This window comes from Schistocerca gregaria, chromosome 5, assembly GCF_023897955.1.
Source record: "Schistocerca gregaria isolate iqSchGreg1 chromosome 5, iqSchGreg1.2, whole genome shotgun sequence".
Taxonomy (NCBI): Eukaryota; Metazoa; Arthropoda; class Insecta; order Orthoptera; family Acrididae; genus Schistocerca; species Schistocerca gregaria.
This window is the reverse complement of record NC_064924.1, coordinates 144,745,621-144,765,851: the sequence shown is the minus strand read 5'-3', so window position 1 is coordinate 144,765,851 and position 20,231 is coordinate 144,745,621. Positions and strand designations below refer to the sequence as shown.

The 20,231-nt window shown below is 42.6% G+C and overlaps 1 protein-coding gene across 1 annotated transcript in view; it reads right to left on the bottom strand.

Moving 5' to 3' along the window:
* Nucleotides 1–20,231, bottom strand: part of LOC126273075 (uncharacterized) — a 72,074-nt gene that overhangs the window by 16,907 nt on the left and 34,936 nt on the right. Inside the window, exon 2 of the mRNA XM_049976485.1 lies at nucleotides 6,475–6,582. Within this exon, the coding sequence (XP_049832442.1) occupies nucleotides 6,475–6,484 (10 nt within the window). The 5' untranslated portion in view covers nucleotides 6,485–6,582. The remainder of the gene's footprint in view (nucleotides 1–6,474; nucleotides 6,583–20,231) is intronic.

Below are 20,231 nucleotides of genomic sequence, written 5' to 3'. Positions count from 1 at the left end.
GGGACTGCAACATGGGGCTTTCCGGTTCCCCATATCGCCGTCATCAATCCTGTGCACTATATCGTCAGCGAATGTCTCTCGTGCAGCAATGGTAGTGGCGCTGAGGGGTTGCCGCGTTTGAATTTTGTATGGATAGAGGTGTAAACTCTGTCGCATGAGAAGATACGTGGACGTTGGCGTCATTTGGACCGCAGCTGCAACACGGCGAACGGAAACCCGAGGCCGCTGTTGGATCACCTGCTGCACTAGCTGCGCGTTGCCCTCTGTGGTTGCCGTACGCGGTCGCCCTACCTTTCCAGCACGTTCATCCATCACGTTCCCAGTCCGTTGAAATTTTTCAAACAGATCCTGTATTGTATCGCTTTTCGGTCCTTTGTTTACATTAAACCTCCGTTGAAAACTTGGTCTTGTTGCAACAACACTGTTCTAGGCGGTGGAATTCCAACACCAGAAAAATCCTGTTCTAAGGAATAAACCATGTTGTCCACAGCACACTTGCACGTTGTGAACAGCACACACTTACAGCAGAAAGACGACGTACAGAATGGCGCACCCACAGACTGCCTTGTCTTCTATATCTTTCACATCACTTGCAGCGCCATCTGTTGTTGACAATTTTAACTACTGTAATTTCGAAAGTTTGTCCGCCTGAAAATGTGCTGTTGTCCCAAGCACATTGCAACAAACGGTGTCTTTCTATCGTTGCTCGTTTAGTTTTTATTGCCGTTTCAAATATACCGGTCATTTTTGAAACACCCTGTAGGTCCCGAGTTAGAGTCTAGGTCCGGCACACAGTTTTATATGCCAGGAAGTTTCATACGGCACATGTGAATGGTTCGAAGACTTCTTAGGTAATAAGAACCCAGCATGCTAGTCTCGACGGCGAAGCTCATCAAGGATAAGCGTTTAGTTAGTAATGCCCCAGGGAAGTGTGATTGGAGCGCTATGATTCCCTCTCTCATATATATATATATATATATATATATATATATATATATATATATATATATATATATTTGGTGGGCAGGGTGAGTAGCAATCTGCAGCTATTTGCTGATGATGCTGTACGGCTGTACGGGAAGGATAAAAGATGACTTCGACGAAATTTCTAGCTGGCATCATGACTTGCAGCTAGCTCTAAATGTAGAAAAAAGTACGTTAATGTGTATGATTAGGAAAAGCAAACCCGTAATATTCGAACACAATATCAATATTGTCCTGCACGACACAGTCACGTCGGTTAAATATCTAGGTGTAATGTTGCAAAAAGAGATTAAATGGAACGAGCATGCGAGGATTGTGGTAATGAAGGCGAATGGTCGATGTCGGTTTATTGGGAGGATTTTTGCAAAGATGTGATTGTTCTGTAGAGCAGACCGCGTATAGGAGACTAATACGACCCATTGCTGAGTAATGTTCGATTACTGGGTATCCTCACCAGCTTGGACGACGTGTTGCTAGAGTTGTTAACAGAAGATTCTATGAGCATGCAGGTATTGCGGAGATACTATGTGAAGCCACAGGGGAATCCCTCGAGATAACACAGCGCTCTTTTCGCGAGGGTGAACCAGCATTTGAGGGTGACTGCGTATCGATTCTACTGCTGCCAGTGTGTATTTTGAGCAACGGCCACGAAGACGAGAAGAGAGAAACTAGAGCTCCATCGAAGGCTTTATAGACAGTAGATTTTCCCTCGCTCTGTTTGCGAGTGGAATAGTAGTGCGACAAAGTACTCTCTGCCACGCAACATATGGTCGTCTGCGGAGTCAGTATGTACTTATAGATGAATTTGATGAAAATGTGACGAATTTTTAATATTTCATTCGCTCGATGTGTTCGCCTAACCTCAATAACAAAAAAGGTTCACGCACATCGAAAATGCGGTAATGTCCGAAAATGCATCTTCGAGAACTGTAGGTGTATCGTCTTAAGCGTTTGTTGCTACGAATAAAACTAACGTGAAAACCTAGTGCATTAATGCCGGTTCCATATTTATGCAGTGAATAGTTTGCGCATATGTCCGCGCAGGATGTGCCAACTATGACCCGGGCCTCCACGTGCTCCATTTAGAAGCTCCAGTCCTAAAATAATTCTGAACAGATTTTTTCCAGTCGTTCCTTCACAACCGTCGTTGGACCTGCGGGACCAGAGTCTGCATAACGCTGAAAAAAAATACGTGGAAACCCCCCCCCCCCATTTTAACTAATGAGTTGGCGCAAAAAATAGAAGAAACTGTTCGTGAAGACCGTCGACTGAAACCACATGAAATTTCCTTGCAGAACTCTTTTATACAGGACTCTCACAGCAACGCTGGGATACCGCAAACTGTGTTCAAGATGGGTCCCAAAACAGCTGACAGCGCAGAAAAACCGGGTGAGTAGTGCCCACGAGTTTCCTGAGCGACTTTTTTTGGAAGAATAGGATTTTCTAAGCTCTACTGTGACTGGAGATGAAACGTGGGTCGCTCATTACACGCCTCAGATGAAGTCGTCGCAGTGGTGTCACACCTATTCCACATCTTCCAAAAAAATTGAAAACCACAATTTCGGGCAAAATAATCACGGTCTCATTGTTTTAGGACAAATAAGACACCGTTTCAGTCGAACTTTTGCCTCGGGGAGAAACCATCAACGAGCAGAGATATGGCGAGACCCCCAAAAAACTCTGTAGAGCCGTTCAAGACGAAAGGAGGGTAATGCTGTTGACAGGATTGCGTGAGCTCTTTGTATGACAACGCCCGTATTCTCGCAGCCTCAGCAACCGAGGCGCTCTTTGCCTCATTTGGTTGGGTTTCCAACAAACCCTCCGTTTCCCCCCGATTTGGCGCCTTCAGACGATCATCTGTTCACTTCCTGAAGAGACATCTGAGTGCAGTTAGATTTTGAACCAACGAACAAGTGTAGAATGAGTTTCTGAACCGGGAGAAGGAGCCGGCGCGGGAGTTCTTCAAGGAGGAAACAAATAAGCTAGTGTCCCGGTTCACCATAGGCAGTAAACGGGATGGCAATCGTGTGGAAAAATAGCCAACAAGTGCATCAACAATATCCTGCAGTTTTTTAAAATTGTTTTTAATTAAAAACCTAGTACGGCGCGTGTTTTTTAAGTAAGTACAGTTTTGAAATTAAAAAAATACGTGCTAAGGTATCTGAATTTTATTTTTACATGAAAGCCTGTATCTTAACCTGCTTTTCTACATAATTTCCGTCAATACTGAGGCACTTGTCATAACGTTGTACCAGTTTTTGAATACCCTCCTCATAGAAGTCTGCCGCCTGACTTGTTAACCACTGCATCACCACTGTTTTGACTTCGTCATCATCTTGAAGACGCTGACCGCCCAGGTGTTTCTTCAAGTGTAGGAACAGATGGTAGTCACTGGGCGCAAGTTCGGGGCTGTACGGAGGATGATCTAGAGTTTCCCATCGAAAAGGTGTGATGAGATCTTTGGTATGATTCGCCACATGCGGACGTGCATTGTCTTGCAGCAAAACGATGCCCTTGCTCAACTTCCATGGACTGTTGCTTTGATTCTGGCGTGACTTAGGCCACCTATATGTCATCGCCTGAAACAATTTGGCTTAAGAAATCATCACCATCGTTGTGGTACCGCTCAAGGAACGTCAATGCACTGTCTAAAAGTTTGGTTTTGCGCACATCAGTCAATATTTTCGGTACCCAACGTGCGCAGAATTATCGGTAATTCAAGTGCTCGGTCAAAAATGGCTTTGAGCGCTATGGGACTTAACATCTGAAGTCATCAGTCCCCTAGAACTTACAAGGGGACGCCACGACGTTTGGAACGTGGATTTACTGTAAACTTCGTACACTCTTAGTACTCTGAGGACAACAAAATGTGTAAGCAGTAGCACGTACTTCTCAAGCGTTACTGAGAAAATCGCAAGATAATTTCGGTCGTCGAATATATACCTGTACGTGGCCATTTTAACCATGAAGCGACTGCAGCCAAGTGGTGCCGGCACGGTCAAAGCGTTAGCTACCCTTTCTTATTAAAAAAAACTGCGCGAACAGATGAACGAACAAACTGAATGGGTGTCATTGTACGTCCGCCCTGAACAAATTCAGCGAACAATGTAGAATAATTTTTTTTAAGACGCGATTAAAATACACTCGATACTGTATAACCAATTATCAGCGCCGACTTTTAAGGAAATACTGCGTTATGCATGGTTTGCTTCCAAACTATCGTCTGAAAGAGGTTTTTGTAAATGTTAACAACGTTTGTTTTTCCACAGAAAGCGTCACAAGAGCTTGCATATGCGGAAACATAGCATTTATTCAATGAAGCTTGTGGCCTTTAACTTTATTTTTTCCATGTTCTTACGAAAAATACCATCCTGCAACTTTTACTCGTAATGTCTAAAGTGACGATTAATTGTACATCTTTCGAAAGGCATCTATGCCGCTCAAAACTTGGAGGTAACAAGTAGTTTCGGGCTCCTTCCAGGTATAAGGCATATCTCAAATCACGGACAAGCATACATTTGCAGTAACATTTCGTGCGTTTGTCGTATTATATTCGATAGTTATGAATATTACCTTACTTGTGATAATACAAATTAGTAGACTGCCAAATAATATTGTAAATTTAATAAAATTTCATCCGATTACACGTATTTTCCCCATTATATCAATTGTAATATAAATAATAAAGAAACTGACTTGAAAATAATAAAAACTGACGAACGGAATCCATCCAGCGATCCAGTAGCTAAAACGCAGTGCTTAGAAAGGGTAGCGAACCTCTGACCGAACACGCTGAGCTACCGTGCCGCCAGCACTCGGCTGCAGCCGCTTCATGGTTAAAATGGAGTACTACGAGTGTAGGAAGTTTGCATGCGCATTCCAAACGTTGTGGCCTCCCCTTGTTAGAACTACTTAAACCTAACGAACCTAAGGACATCACACACATCCATGCCCGAGGCACAGGTGCTCGGTCACAATACCATACAAAACACTACGAGAAACATTAGGAAAGTCATCTCGCAGGGAGGAAATCGTAAAACGTCTGTTTTCTCTCACTTTATTGTCCACTTCCTGCACCAAACTTTCATTAACGAACGAAGGACTCCCGCTCCGCTGTTCATCATTCACATTTGTGCGGCCATCTTTAAACGCTCTCGTCCACTTTCTTACCATTTCGTCACTCAATGTTTTCTCCCTAAACTGCCCAGGTCTCCCGATGAATACCGCTCGCTTTTAGGCCTTTAGCACTAAGAAATCTTATAACAGTCGGCGGGACTCACAATTATCGGAGGGATCTTAAACACTCACAAGGGAACCTCCCCATCGCACCCCCTTCAGATTTAGTTATAAGTTAGCACAGTGGATAGGCTTTGAAAAACGGAACACGGATCAATCGAGAAAACAGGAAGAAGTTGTGTGGAACTATGAAAAAATAAGCAAAATATACAAACTGAGTAGTCCATGGGCAAGAGAGGCAACATCAAGGATAATGTGAGATCAGGAGCGCCGTGGTCCCGTGGTTAGCGTGAGCAGCTGTGAAATGAGAGTCCTTGGTTCAAGTCTTCCCTCGAGTGAAAATTACTTTATTTATTTTCGCCAAGTTATGATCAGAAAATTTTACTTTATTTATTTTCGCAAAGTTATGATCTGTCCGTTCGTTCATTGACGTGTCTGTTCACTGTAATAAGTTTAGTGACTGTGCTTTGCGACCGCACCGCAAAAGCGTGCGATTAGTAGACTAAAGGACGTGCCTCTCCAATGCGAATCGAAATCAGTTGATCGCAAGGTCATATGTCAACCGATTCCTTGGTGACGGCATGGGCGTCACAGGACAGGAATACGTTGTCGTCCCACCTAACTTTTACAGTTGGCGAATGGGTAAAAAGATTCTTCTACGTTGCCCGATTTAGGTTTTCTTGTGGATGTGATAATCACTCCCAAAAAGTGACGAAAACATAACGAGTGTCACACAAACTGAAAATGAAGAATTAAACTTTTCACTCGAGGGAAGACTTGAACCAAGGACCTCTCGTTCCACAGCTGCTCACGCTAACCACGGGACCACTGCGCTCCTTGGCTCACATTCCCTTGATGTTGCCTATCTTTCATATGGACTACTTAGTTTGTATATTTTGCTTGGTTTTTCATAGTTCCACACAACTTCTTCCTGTTTTCTCGATTGATCTGTGTTCAGTTTTTCAAGGACTATCCACTGTGCCAACTTACAACTAAATCTGATGGGGGTGTGATGGGGAGGTTCCCTTGTCAGTACACAACGTAAACAAGTAAGAATCAGACTGTAATGGCGTCAGTGCGTAGATTAAGGTACAGGCTTTCATGTAAAAATAAAATTGAGATATCTTAGCACGTCTTGTTTTTAATTTCAAATCGATACTTACTTAAAAAAAACACGCCTCTTATATTTTCTTTGTGGACATGCCTTCTATTAGACTCTGTTAACTTGTTGATTAGGCGACAGCGTGTACTTACAAGAGTGCATGCAGTCGACGATGGTGGTGGCGTCGATGAGGTATCCACTGCACAGGCCGCACGTCAGATACGGGTTGACCGGGTGCAGTAGCGGCCAGCCGCTCGGACCTGCCGCATAAACAACACTGCCATTAGCGTGCTAGCTACGGGTTGAATCAAAAAAATGGTTCAAATGGCTCTGAGCACTTTGCGACTTAACGTCTGAGGTCATCAGTCTCCTAGACTTAAAACTAATTAAACCTAACTAACCTAAGGGCATCACACACGTCCACGCCCGAGGCAGGATTCGAACCAGCGACCGGAGCGGTCACTCGGCTCCAGACTGTAGCGCCCAGAACCGCACGGCCACTCCGGCCGGCCGGGTTGAATCGCCGGACACTTTTTATGCTACTTTAGTTACATAGAGTTACATTTCGAGCTGTCACCCTATTTTGTAGTTAGCGAATACATATAAATCGAGTCATTACTAAGCTTATGTGGATTATTTCGAAAGATGCAGCTGCCTTTTACTGCGCGTCTGGCTAGTCTCTATACCGCATTTACATGCATGGCGCGCACACCTGTAGATTCCTCCAATACAATCGCACCAAAAAGTATTGGCACACGTGCGTATTTATCGTTGCTGGTTACAAACGCCCCACCTTCCGGTACACAACACATGTACGTGCTACCTCACATACCAGACATTACAATTCTGCCCACAGTGCCTACCATTAACAAAGAAATGCAGTGTTAAGGGCAAACATGTATCTCCTCTGCACACAAAACGTATTGACACAGAACGTGGCTTCTCGGTATGTTGCCGAGTTTTCTGCGAGGCCTACGGGAAAGACAGACAGCGGTGCATACGTCACGAAGGTAGACCGACCTTGCTCGCTCGTTCGTTCAAATCAGCAGACAAACTACGTTTCTACACCTGTTAACTCTTAACTAGGCGTGCTCGTACAAACGAAAACTTAATCTTCTACTGTAATTCGCTATATGCAATCTTACCATTCTTAGTCCTATAATGATGGGAAGTCCATGGGCCTATTTATTATTTGTTACTGCTCTACTGGCGTATAATAAAATAAAATCATGCTAAAATGATTATCAGTTGCATAAGGCACCTCATCCAGCATTTAATGAGTACTGTTAAGCAGAAGAGAGTAAATGCTATAAACAAGTCGTTATACGATGTATATCGAGTATTAATCTTCAATTAAATTTTGCTGTAATACTGTTAATGAGTAAGACTTCATAATAGTAGATTCCAGTGGAAGACGCAATTCCCGTTAGTACTTAAACGCGCCTCTGCGAGTTAACAGGTTTAGAAACGCATTTTGTCTGCTGGGCTCTGCGAGCGAGTTCGTAACTACCTTCGTGACGTACGCGCCGCGGCCTGTCTCTCGTGGGCCTCTGTTTTCAGGTGCCGGAACGCAATCTGCTGACGCAGTAGACACTGCGCGTTGACGGCCCAGTCGCTAGGATGTTGCTGTAGTGCGCGATAATGGTCGGCATGGGGCCAGAGAAGAAGGAACATTCAGTGGCGTTGCGTGAGGGTGGTACCGCTCCATTCACAGGGGAGAAGCTATCGACAAATAGGAGCAGGTGTGTGTTAGCTACACCACGGCACGAGCCATCATTCATAAATATAAAGAGACTGGAACAACAGTAAATAAGTGTCGTCCTGGACGTCCAAAAGTACTTACAACCCGAGAGCGTCACAGTATCGTCGCATTTGCTCGAAAAACCTGCTACAAGTGCAGCAACTATTGCTGAGGTTGTTCAGACAACGTCGGCCAAGACGGTTAGTGTTCAAACTATACGAAATGTCAAACTAGAAACCCGCCTCGATTGCGAAAAAAGCACCTAGAGTTAACCTAGGTTTCGGCGTTGATAACTACACCTTCTTCACACGAACAAAACCCAGAAGTGCCTAAGAAGACCTTAAGCACTTGTGGGTTTTATTGGTCTGAAGAAGATGTAGTTATCTACGCCGAAACCTAGGTTAACTCTAGGTGCTTTTTTGCAATCGAGGAGGGTTTCTAGTTTTTTAATATATTAACCAACGATTGCTGTCGCGCTGCTATGTTGAAGTTTCTTATATACGAAATGTGTTGAACGAGGCTAACATGCATGGACGTTCTCCCAGGAAAAAGCCATACATATCGGAAATTGACCGGCAGAAACGCCTGCAATTTACCAAGGACTACATCAGCAAGCCGATGGAGTTTTGGAACACTGTGACATTTAGCGACGAATCGAAGTTCAATTTGCGCGCATTTGATGGAAGAAAGAAAGTTTGCTGCAAGTGAATGCGCACTTCGACATCAAACACATGCACTCCACAGGCAAACACCTATCCCACAGCCACCTTCCAGTTTGGATGAAGAACCGCGTGAGATGAAGGACGAACTTACGTTACCTCCCTAGGGTGAATCCAGCTCAGATTTTTCTTCAGACAAAGATGAAAGGCCTCGACTATTTTCTCAAAGTGAGCTCAATGATCTAGTAAGAGAATTAAGTATTTGAAAAGATGCAGCCAAACTGTTAGGTTCCACATTAGAAAATAAAAACATTTTATCATATGGCACCTCATTTTCATGGTACAGACACCGAGAAAAAGAATTTACCCAGTTCTTCTCAAAAGAAGGACATTTAGTTTTTTTGCAATGATGTGGGAGGACTCATGCATTGCTTTGATATGTAGTATGACTCATATGAATGGCGCCTATTCATTGATTCAGCCAAAACTAGACTTAAACAAGTATTATTGGACATTGGAAATAAATTTGCATCACTTCCGATGGAACATTCTGTGCATATGGATGAAAACTATAACGATTTGGCCATTATCCTGGAAAAAATCAAATATCAGGACCATCAATGGATGGTTTGTGGGGACTTCAAAGTACTCACGATGCTTTTGGGTCAGCAGGCAGGCTATACTAAATACCCATGCTTCTTGTGCTTGTGGGATAGTTGAAACCTTCCCGTCTCCTCTACACCTCTTTTGTTAATGATAACCTTCCCTTTTACAATAATTTATGTAACCTTCCCTTAGGATTTCTATCTCTTGCTTGCTGTATGGCGGCGTCCGGCGTTGGAAATCTAGCTGTAATCCACGGTACAATGGATCATATGAGATACATCGACGTGTTGCGAGGTAATTTACTAGCTATTGGGCCTTACTGGGGTGTTTCACTTCCAGCAAGACAACGACCCAAAACATACCGCCATGAAAACACGGGAGTGGTTACTGTAAAATGCCCCCAGAAGGGTTCTAACACCACCTCACAGCCCTGATTTGAGCCCCATTGAGAACCTGTGGGCTCATCTTGACACACACGTCAGAAAAAGGCGTCCATCCGGTAAAAACGACCTGGCTAAGTGCTCCTGGAAGAATGGTCGAAAATTACACTCGATATCACCCGGAATTTAATACAAAGCATTCTTAAGCGCTTACGTGTTGTTATAGATGCTAAAGGGATACACACTAGCTATTAGAAGGTGAACATCAAAGAATAAAACGAACACACTGTCCGATTCATACGCGTGTGCCGATACTTTTTTGGATGCAAAAGAGCGATGTTTATTTTCATAACACTGTATGTTCCTTTACGGACAAGTGATTTGGACATATTTGTAACCTATGTAAAGTGGCACGTGTCTGGGTTCTGTTCTGAAAATTATGCTTCGTTTAACATACAACCACTAAAATGTAACTGCCAATACTTTTTCGTGCGATCGTATACAGCGCAGCGTTCGCCAAGTGTCTGACCTATGCATGTATTTACACCGAAACACACATAAGAAGTTACAATTTTTGTGAATGTCTGAAAACTATTGCTAAATATTTGAAGAATAAATATTACCGACCTTCAAACATGATGTGCGAGCAAAAATGTCACATTACTTGCATGTCAAGCAACGAGTATGACACCACCTCAGGACTGAATCAGATCTTGTCTATCTCCTCTGTTAATCCAACGCGATAAGAGTCCCAGATTGATGAGCAAAACTCGAGGATCGGTCGTACAAGTGTTTTCTAAGCCAGTTCTTTCCTGCAAGGACTAAATTTTCTTAATATTCTTTCTATGGATCTCCATCTAGCATCTTTTTCCCCACTCACTTTACTTCAGCTCGCTCCGGAAGTTTACTACAATGTATTTTAAGATAGCTTCTATTTTGTGTAATTGTACAGTACTCTTTTTTTCTTTTATGTATGCGCTTATTTGCGTTCACAAGCAACTGCCAGTCACTGCACCACTGGTCAGTTACGCAGGTCTTCGTCAATTTCGCTGGTTTTCTGTCGCTGCTACCTTCTCATAGACAACCGCGTCATGTACAACACCCTCAGGGAGCTTCGGAGGTTGTTCACTAGACCATTTATACATATTGTATACAAGAACGCTCCTATCGCACTTCCTTGTAGTACTGCCAGTATTTTTTTCACTCTTCGACAATGCGTAACTTCATTAAAAGCTTTCCTGACGTTATGTAAAATGACATCCACGTGAGCGATGAAGTGCACGGCATGCTCGACTTCACGAGCGAAAAGAGCGAGTTGAGTTTCATAAAATCTCTGTTTCAGGAATCCGTGTTGATTCTTTTCCAGACGACATTTTCGTTCTCTAAAAACATTGTAATACGTGAGCGTTAAGACATATTCTACACTTGTACGACAGATTAACGTCAGCAATATACAGCTATAATTATGTACAACTGCCGGCCGCGGTGGTCTCGCGGTTCTAGGCGCGCAGACCGGAACCGTGCGACTGCTACGGTCGCAGGTTCGAATCCTGCCTCGGGCATGGCTGTGTGTGATGTCCTTAGGTTAGTCAGGTTTAAGTAGTTCTAAGTTCTAGGGGACTAATGACCACAGCAGTTGAGTCCCATAGTGCTCAGAGCCATCTGAACCATTTTTTTATGTATAACTGTCCTAAGACCTTTCTTAAAAACGGGAATGACCTGCCATTCTTTCAAGTCGCGCCAGGTAACTTTCGTTGCTCCAGTAACGTACGATAAACCGCTATTTAGAATGAGCGCAAGTTCTTCCGCATAAGCTTTTTACAATCATACAGGTGTCTGATCTGGATCTGTTGCCTTCTCACTGCCAACCCATTTTAATTAGTTTTCTATTTCGCGAACATTTGTCTCAATATCCGTCATTTAGGTGCGATGATTGAAAAGGGGGACCGTATTACGATCTTCCGCGGCGAACAGTTTCGGAAGAAGGAATGCAGTATTTCGGCCTTATCTCTGTCAACTTCCGTTGCAATGCCGCTACGGTCACAGAGTGCCCGAAAGTTAATTGCGATCCGCCCACTGATTTTAAGAAAGACGTAACTACTTAGGGTTTTTAGTCGGATCGGGGGGCAAAATTTTAGTTTAAACATCGTTGAATGCTCCTCTCATCGCTGTTCTTAACCTAATTTTCGCTTCGTTCGCCTCTTGTTTGACGACTAGGTTTTCACTTCTCTTGGTCTGGAGTTGAAACTTTCTTTGCTTGCGTTGTATCTTTCTCACATGGCTGCAAAACCACTTTTTTTATCCGTTACAATTTTGCTAGCAACATACTTCTCTAAGGTGTACTGAATGATGCTTCTGTATTTTATTTATTTTATCAAGCATTTGTTGTTTCAACAAAGCGAACGAAATTAGGTAACAACTCTGGAAAATACGTCAACGAGACACAGATTTCACAGTTTTCTCCGTCAAAGAATCAACGGATTGACGTGCTGTGTGCCAAGTGGCTCTATAGCCATTAACAGTGAAGCTACGTTTTCATTCATTTTTCCTTATTTCATCGCTGATGGGTGGTGAACAACTTTTTTTATACCGTTTGGCATAAAGCGTTCAACTACGTAAACCAAGGATTTTGACGTGCCCAGTGCAAGCAGAGGAACAGTTGATTACACCCCACGTTATTGTTTTTATGCAAACGCGGACCAATGGAAAAGTTTCAAGATAAAATGATATTAGTTGGTAACTGCTTAGTTCCCTGCTCACAAACTTATATCCAACTTTTATGTCCCGCTACCGTCTTGCATTCCGATTTTATATTTCCGCGATTGAAAGTTTTGAGCATTTCGTTACGACAAATAATGCGGGCCTGCTTTTAAGCCCCAGTTACAAATTTGCAGAATCCGTCGGGAACAGACCGTTTTCATTCTTAAATGTTGTTGTAAAATCGAGTGAACTCTCATTTTTCGACGCGTGTAATGGTGTCCTGTACGACGCTGAGTCTCATGCTGGCCCCCTTCAAAAATATTGCGCACAGCATTCATCTTTCAGAATGAACAAACGATTCCGGTCGACCTTCACGAGATACACCGCCAACGGAAGAGGGACCACAAGATTCTGCAGACCTATTTAAAAATCCTCTTCTAAACGTTATTTATTACCAAAAAATAAAGAGGCGATGTCATGTAACATCGTTGAGAAAGAAAAACATTCGACTAAAAGTTTCGTGTGAAATCTGCATTTTCTTTGAACGCTGTAAAAATCATTTGGCCTGTATCTCAGCTGCCACTATTTTAACAACAAATGACAGATTTTAGAACAATAATAATGCCACATCTCAGTCGCGCGATGTAGAAACACCCTCACATCACACAAAATGGAGGAATGCTGAGTCAAGCCGGCTAACAAGTTGATGCGCGTACAAAAAGACAAAGGCATACGCAACACTTACAGGTAGTCGATAACTACAGTGTTGCCCACGGAAAGGACATTCTCAATTGATCACCTTGCCAAATTTAGATGTGTTGACGCCGCTTACCGCTTCTAATTAAACCCACATAGTATGCCACTCAGTTCCGTGTGGAACAGTTTTCAGTGTAAATGCTTATTGAAGCGCGGTAGTGTTAATGTTGTGTGGAGAGCACTGCGGCTATCTTAACGCGCAATGCGCCGTGGAAAAAGATAGGAATCTGTGCTCCAGACAAGACAATACAAGGTGGACGAAACACTGGCATTAGATGGGTTCTGTACCCAACATGAAGCATAACGACCCTAAAATGACACTTCGAAAGCTAGACACGTTTTTGCCGAGGATTGTGAAACAGGGTTTTAAAATTTGATTCTTACTAACTGCTAGTACTCAACAGTTGCGTCCGGGAGATTAAAGTGGGTAGGTGAGCACAATTGCTGCACATTGCTGGGCAGAATTGACACGGATCTTGAAAAATCTTGCGGTGTCTGACGAGGCAAATTTTCGTCTGTGTTGGTCAGCAAACCAAACTTCCAATATTACACAGACGCAAACCCGCAGTTCACTGATCTAACAGCCCAGGGTACCTCAAAGCTCGTCGTACGCTGTGCTACTGGAGAGTAAATTGAAATCTTTGGGCACTTTTAAGCTCACTACTGGCGACTGCGTGTCAGTTCCAAGCGGTATGCGGTCATGATTAACAATATTTTCATTGCACGACTGCACTAACATTGCTGTCTAAGCGTGATACGGCCCATAATTCAATGACGAATGATATATAAACTTCGATTACTTTCATTAGTCGGTGATATCCCATGGCTGGCGATATCACCTGGTCTTCAACCCCCGCCTTCTTTCTGTGAGGTAATCTCCAGAACCAAGTTTTTTATGGCGAATCCACAATACTGACAAGATGAAAGCCGCCAGACGGAAAGAGATCCCATTCCTCAAGAATTGACTGAGAAAGTAATGAAAAGTTTCCGTAAACTACAGTAGTACATCACCAATGACGAATGACATTTGCGTGATGCACTTCTAAAGAAGTAAGTAAATGCGTTTTCAGTAATAGTTCATGGCGAACAGTTAAATGAAAGAAATATTGGTGTAAATATACGCGAAATCTTCTAATAATCACATGGAAATATACACTTCCCGTGAGCCACCCTGTACAAGAAACACCGAAAGCAGACTGCTAAAATTTAGACTTCAAATCACGGATATCAGCCGAAAAAAAAAATAGAAAACCGTAATGCAATACCAGCTTAGAGATGAGATCAGTTACCGAAGAAGAAAGTCACGCTACGCTTATTAAGTCAATTTTATACGCTACAACTTTCATAATATACAATCAACGCAAGCAAAGAAAACTGAAAACCCTTACAGGTGAAATTTTATTTGCGATCTTTATTAGAAACATTACCAAGCGACATTACTTTTTATGTGTATGACTCAGAACTCGCGCTGCGCGAGGACGTGCTGCGCAAGTTCTCGTGCGAGCCAGATTCGCGCGCCGCGCGGCCGTTGAAAAAGCAGTGCGCGTGCACCGGCTTGTACGCGGCGGCCGCTCATTGGTGGACTCGTCGCGACTGTAGCGCCTCGTGCGGCCGGCTCGCCCACTAACCGCCGTGCGTGAGCGCGCCACGTTCCATGACTGCGATCACGCGACTGTACGCAGCGGCAACCGCTATTTGTCTCGCATCCGCCGGAGAATACGCAAGCCGTCAGAAATACCTGCAGAGCATTATTTAAGTTGCGAACCGCACTATCTTCAAAAATTTGGTCCTTCAATTACAACACTATACATGCACTACACGTGTAAAATAACATCGAAAGTGTTTCCCTTCGAGCGCCCTGTGCTGTGAATCATGGAGTAGTTTTATTCGAGATATAATGTATCTACAAGCTGCCAAGTGAGTGCTGAAGCAGTCTTCCGGCGCTATCTAATCATACGGATAATAACTCGAGAAATATCAGCGCATTTGTTTAAGCTGTTTAGTTTGTCCATAGATTGTGATTAAATAATCGCGGTTTACACCAGAAACTCCGAACCATGTTTTTCGACATTCTCTCCTCTTACTTCGACAGGCGCTGAAAAGTATTCCGAATTACACGTCCTTTTCGGGTCACAAGAAACCTGTTGAACGGTAAAACAAGCAGATAGCCTCAGAATGCTTTGCTATAAATACAAAATGTCTGACCGAAAAATTTTAAATAAGGTAAAGATAGAACTTGATGAAAATCATAGGCCCGATCAAATTCCGGAAGCGACACAACCACGAACTCAATACAAAGACAAGTCGTAGGAGATGGTCATTTCCATGGGCTCGCTGTTCGAATGGATCCTGTAAGTCTGAATAACCGGGTCTTCCTCCAGTTTCGGAACAACAAACCCAAGGAGGCGTTGTTCTTCGAAATAGAAAATTACGCGCAAGAACTGGGGATAAAACTGCAAGATATTCGTAAGCGCTTTCCGCTCACAAGGAGATCCCAAGGGCACCTCCATTTCCAAGATATGAAAATACTTATTTCTGCAACGCGTTTGGAATACCTTTTATTTACCCTTTATTTATGCTACTTTGTTGTAACAGACACTTCGATAAACAAGTTTGTAAATGACACATAACGTTTTAAAGTAATTGCAACCGTGCAAAAATTTGTTTAGTGGTGGAACCCGATAAATCTCTAACTTAACCACCAGGCACACGGAAAGGGGCTATGCTGGCGGTTCTGTTACCCTCTAGTCCAATATGTTCGTGATGTACACATCCGTAAGCTCAATCTGTGGTGTCGCTCTATCATGGAAATAATTTACTACCAATAATAGCATTTCAGAACAACTTTTAACTAAAAGCTTATAAAGTGGCATCTAATGTTTATCATTAAGTTTTACTCTAAGCGTTAAGGTTCAATGAACTTAAGAGCTAACAATTATAAGAATACTCGTTTGAGAGCATCACTTAAATTTATTTCTTTTTATTGGGATTGGTTTTTAGTTTACGGCTCTTAATAACAGGTTATACGAGAAGATATAAAAATCGTCTTATTACAACGATAATTGTGTTATGTTGTTGCGGTGTCCACAATTACGAGTAGAGACGCCGCGGTAGTTTTGTTTCGCGGTACCAAAATGGCTACAACCGTCATAATAGTACAAGACAGTCGACAAATTTTTGAAGTCGCTTCTAATTTGTAGTAATATAGGTATTATGACCTAAGAAACTTTTTGTATCATAAAATACATTCTTATTTTTTAAGGAAACTCATTTGTTTATTTGACGTTCAGGGTGGTCCTATGAAACTGCTTTGGCGTCAAGAGTCAGTACGGTATGCCTGTCACGCTACTTAATGTTTGGACACTATGGTTCCCGAAATGTGTCGTTAGCAAATAAAGGTGCACGAAAAGGGTTTGCACAAGCTTCACGAACTCAAGAACCCACGACTCCCGAGATGACGAAAAAGTTACATGTACCGGTTGTGATGAAACGAGATACAGATAAAAAAAATCTATGTGTTAAAGGTAAGGGCTTGTGCCAATTGAAGGGCCCGTTTTTGACCCGACGTCAATGGGAATCGGGAATCACTATATGAAATTAAAATCACAAAAGTTAATAATTAATAAAATAATTTATTGATGCTCGAATTTTGTAATTCTCGTGGTAGGTTGTTGAAAATGGACGCACAAGAGTGAAGAAAGTGCGCTCCAATACATTATCACCTGCCCAGTCGTGTAGGCTCGTACAAAATGATCACGTCTACGTCTCACGATTCTATGAGTGCATGCAAATCTTTTTCCTTGTTACATTTGCGCCACCCTGCTGTATCGAATTCGCCTTGCAGATCCTAATAGCGGTACCATTTTTATGTTCACTTGTGCTGTTAACTACAGACATTCTTTTGCGTACTGCAAAAGAAAATAGCTCAAAGAAACAAATCACTTGCCGAGAACGGGTCACGAGTTGCATCAGTTGCTGGAATTATCTGCGGAGCGTTAAGGCCCCTGCAAACGACCAGACTCGTTTATACATCGCTGTCTCCTATCAACGAGCCTATCAATCAAGCGTGCACGCGCAGCGACCAACTTTGTGAAATTTAACCTCACTTTTGAAACAGCTATTATGCTGCTGCGAAGAATTTCAGACTACACTTCGTTCATCATCCGAATAAACCAATGTAAACAAACACAAATGCGATGATTGGTCGATAGCAGTAACACACGCACGCTGGTGTTGCCACGCTCTTAGAAGCAGGTCTGTCTTGTGTGTTAGATATCTTGCTACTATTTTACTGTAAATGAAATTTTATGGTATTCTCAAGTAGTAACAGCCGTCAACGTTTTGTTAATCATACTTTATCAATGTATTTTCTATTTCAAATATCGTGTATAGACGCGGTCTCTATCGACTCTACTTCTTGTGCTCGGTTTGCCGCGCTGCTAACAGGTAATGTGAAAACGGTTGACGCTGTTTCCTGCTCCGTGGTGAAACACCATTAAAAATGGAGACAGACAGGTTTTACTTAATGGTTTCCAGAAGTTAACGGAAAAAGTCTGTTTTGAAGTTTTCCTTTTGGCACACACAGTTAATGCGTGTATTAATCGACAGCAATGAAGAAAAGTAAAAGGTTCGGATCCTGAAGTGGACTTCTCTCTTTTCTCGATATTTTTCGTTCAGCTTGAATACCCACACCATTTAAATATAAAAATTCGTGTAATATATGCTAATTTACACAGACCTAATTATTTTTATGAGAAATGCACGTTTTCTTGTTTCTAATTATACATCACACGAAAATTCCAGTTTTAATTGTAAATATAAATTATTAGTTACTGACATTTTATAAATCATTGACAGTGTTCAAATCAAGAAAACATTACAAATTAAATTTTTGGGACAAAATTACGAATCTAATAATCTTTATTTGGAGTGTCACAGACGTGGTCTCATTCGGTCCAGAGAGATACGCGTCGTAGAAACGTGGAAAAACAGTTTCCGCGGCCTCTAGCATGCAGTACAAATGCTGCATATTTACATTTGTTACCGTATCACAGCTATTTGCAGCCAACAGAACTGATCCCCATTCAAGTTAAGGGACGAGAAATTACACGACGTTTGATCTGACAGACGTACCGGAACTATTACACGAATCTTTTGTCACACATCACTGGCGAACGCTGGCGTGGTGCAGAATAGGATTGTCGTGAAAGGTGAGAAGAAAATGTTGCGCTTGGGTGGTTTCATGGATTCTGTGGCTGGTCACCTGGTTATCAACGTAACCGATGAAAGTTCCAGTACTGAAACGTATTACTCGGATTGGGATTTGGAAAGACTTTAGAAATTACCAGGTAGCTGACTAAATAATACCTTCATTAGCTCCTATATTTAATTATAGGGTGAGAGCCCTGCGATACGCTTATACGTCACACATGGATCACCCAAAAAACATTTTTTCAACTGGTCGCCTAAGAAGCGTGTTGACGGAGTGTTGCCGTATGTTAATTCACTCCGTCGACAAATTAAATGCCATTCGAAGGTATACTGTTTCTTTGGCGTCTCTTTTTACGTCTCAGCTGCAACTTTTCACGTTGCTGCAGGTTAGCACGACCAGCTTACTGCCCACTGCTGTCCAATTTAAATGCGACAGTGAAGCTGTTGCTCCGTATTTTCCCCGATTATATGAGCGCATAACGCACAGCACGAAACGCATCCTCATTATCGCACTTGACTGTACTGCAGACAGCTTGGCTTCCGCCCCACTGAAACAAAATCCAGCGACATTCAAGCAAACGCAGAAGAATGCACGGTGTAACGTCTACATCGGGCTTATTCTTTGATGAGCACAGTATAGTGGGAATGGCTGCCAACGAAGACAGCATTTCTTGGATTGACTAGCACAGGGTATAAAGAAGAAAAAAAGGATATGTTGAAATTTGGAAATAAATATAGCCATTAAAATTTAATGGAAGTTCGTTAAAATACCACAACAGAGAAACATATAAAGGGTGAACCAAGAGTCCGATAACATTTAAAATTTCAATACTTCTCGGCATATTGTAGGTACATAAGTAAAAATTGATATACATGCTCGAAATTACGTGGGATTTGATTGAAACCAAAAAAGTGCACAAACAGACGACGCTTCATATGATACGAAAGTAGTAATTATCAGAACTGATTTTTAGCGAAAACAATGTTCTTTATAACCAATGCTCAACATGTCAGCCGTCATTCACCAACAAGAGCTGGAGTTACGGAACGACTTTGCCATGCGAACATGACCCCGCTAAAGTCTCTATTTCTTCCTCAATAGTCAGGGCTGCAGTACTTCTGTCTGGTCGCCCACTAGGGGCTGATCGTCTAACAGTGATATTTTCTTCACAGCGACACTTTTCACAGGATTTTCACCCGTTCGAATACCCTTTTTATGGCGATAGGATCGTACAGCTGCAGTAACGGATTCTCCAGTGTGATAGCAAAGCTTCACGAACAGTGTCGTTTTCTGTTAAAGAAATACGCAGCGCATCTGTCTGGCTCTCTCCGTATTCATTTTATACATGATTCTCATGCGGTGGCACTCACGTATTGCCGTCCAGCGCCAACTGTTGGCCAGGTTTTACACTCCACTTTTGGTTTCAATAAAACCCCCAACTCATTTGAGGCGTGCGTGTCAATTTTTACCTCTCTGCCTAGCTTATTCCGTGGAATACTGCACTTTCAGGTTTTAACTGACTTCTGCGGCAGGTTGTGCATTGTCCGCGAAAGACCCGTCACGCTTCGATATATATTCTACTGCACACCCGCTTGTTATGTTACGAGCAAAATACTGATTTTCTTCTAACATCTTCCCGCGTATCATTCGACCAGGAAAAACGCCACACCTCTATAATTTTGTTAATTACCAGGTCTCTTTCGGTTTTATCAGCATAATCTTAACCGCGTTTACACAATTTTGGAAAATCACGACAGTGTGAAATGTTTCTTGCGCTGCGAAACATCGCAAACAACGTCCGACATCTTGGCAGTAATGTAGTTCCACAAATATCTTGATCGCTGACTGTGACCTT